Genomic DNA, 1,196 nt, shown 5'->3' with positions numbered 1-1,196 from the left:
TCAGGGTGGCCGGGCCGTCGGTGCTGCTCAGCGGCGACAGACCAACGTGTGTACGTGCACGTGCACGGCGCCTTTGCGCGCCGCGTTGCGGAGCGATGCGTGCCGCGTTGCGGAGCGAGGCGCGTGTGCGTAATGCGTGTGGTGCGTGGAGAGAGCGCTTCTGCTGCTGGGTGCCGCACCACTCTGCCAGTTGAGAGCGGGCGGCGCTGTTTTCAGTGTCGGTGTGTGGCTGACTCCTCCTACGTACTGTGGTGGGGGTATGTATGTATGTATGTTGGGGATCTGCTTTGTATTCGGATCCTTTGTATTGTTGGGGATCCGCCGGAAACTCGCGCCCAAATCTCGGGCGGCGGGGTCGCTCAACAGCCAGGGCGCGAGCGGGCACGAACGATCTTGTCCGTGGTCGTGCGCACGCACACCATATTGCCATTGTTACGGCAAGGCGCCATTTGAGGGAGGTGCGGACCATCCCTCAGACGATCCTTGCGCGCTGGCGGTGTGGTGCGGGAGACCGCAGGAGCGAGAGGGGCGGGCCGGGGCCGGAGGGAGGCGGACGCGCGGGCGGGCGCGCGGGCGTCGAGGGTGGGGCACGGACGCGCCTGGCGCCAACCGCCTCGGCTCCGTACGCGGTCGTAGCATGAGGGTACGTAATAGAAGGAACTCCGTCGGAGCTTCCGGTTTGCGACATCTTTTTTGGGCCGGGGGACCAAGGCACTCTTGCTCATTTTCTCTCTCTAGGTATTCCTAAGAATAGGGCGACTGGCGACGGCAAAAATGCAAGCCCCGCCCCTGGCCACTGTTTACGCGGCTCGCACAAACCTGCGGCAGTGACCCGAGACCTCTGTGGACTATGTCACCAAACAAGTCTCGCTATACCGTCCACCAGCAGCGCGTGCCGAGCTCCGCCGCCGAGTTGTCCCGCAGGAACACGCCCGCCACCGAGAGGGCGAGGCCGCCCCAGATGAGCGTGTGCATGGCGACGCGCCAGCAGAAGCCCGCGCGCACGCCCGGCTTGTGCGAGAGCCACAAGCCCACCAGGCCGGGCGCCAGCGCCACGAAGCCTCCAACGCTCAGAGTGCCGCCCAGCACCGTCATTAAGCCGAGGTCGGTGACCACAAACGCGCACGCCATCACGCTGCCCGCGATGCCAGCGGCGGCAGCTGGCACCGCCCCCGCACTGCCCGGAAGCAAGCCCC

General features: G+C 66.1%; 1 protein-coding gene across 1 annotated transcript; it reads right to left on the bottom strand.

Moving 5' to 3' along the window:
- Positions 1–800: 800 nt before the first annotated feature.
- EMIHUDRAFT_259450 (hypothetical protein) lies at positions 801–1,131 on the bottom strand (the record flags this gene model as incomplete). Its single annotated transcript, XM_005757175.1, has 2 exons — positions 801–819; positions 884–1,131. 2 exons carry the CDS (start codon positions 1,129–1,131, stop codon positions 801–803), a joined length of 267 nt encoding a protein of 88 aa, XP_005757232.1.
- Between the last annotated feature and the right edge of the window lie 65 nt (positions 1,132–1,196).

The sequence above is a fragment of the Emiliania huxleyi genome (assembly GCF_000372725.1).
Source record: "Emiliania huxleyi CCMP1516 unplaced genomic scaffold EMIHUscaffold_9206, whole genome shotgun sequence".
Lineage (NCBI taxonomy): Eukaryota > Haptophyta > Isochrysidales > Noelaerhabdaceae > Emiliania > Emiliania huxleyi.
The sequence above is the reverse complement of the archived record's forward strand: the minus strand, read 5'-3'. Positions and strand labels throughout refer to the sequence as shown.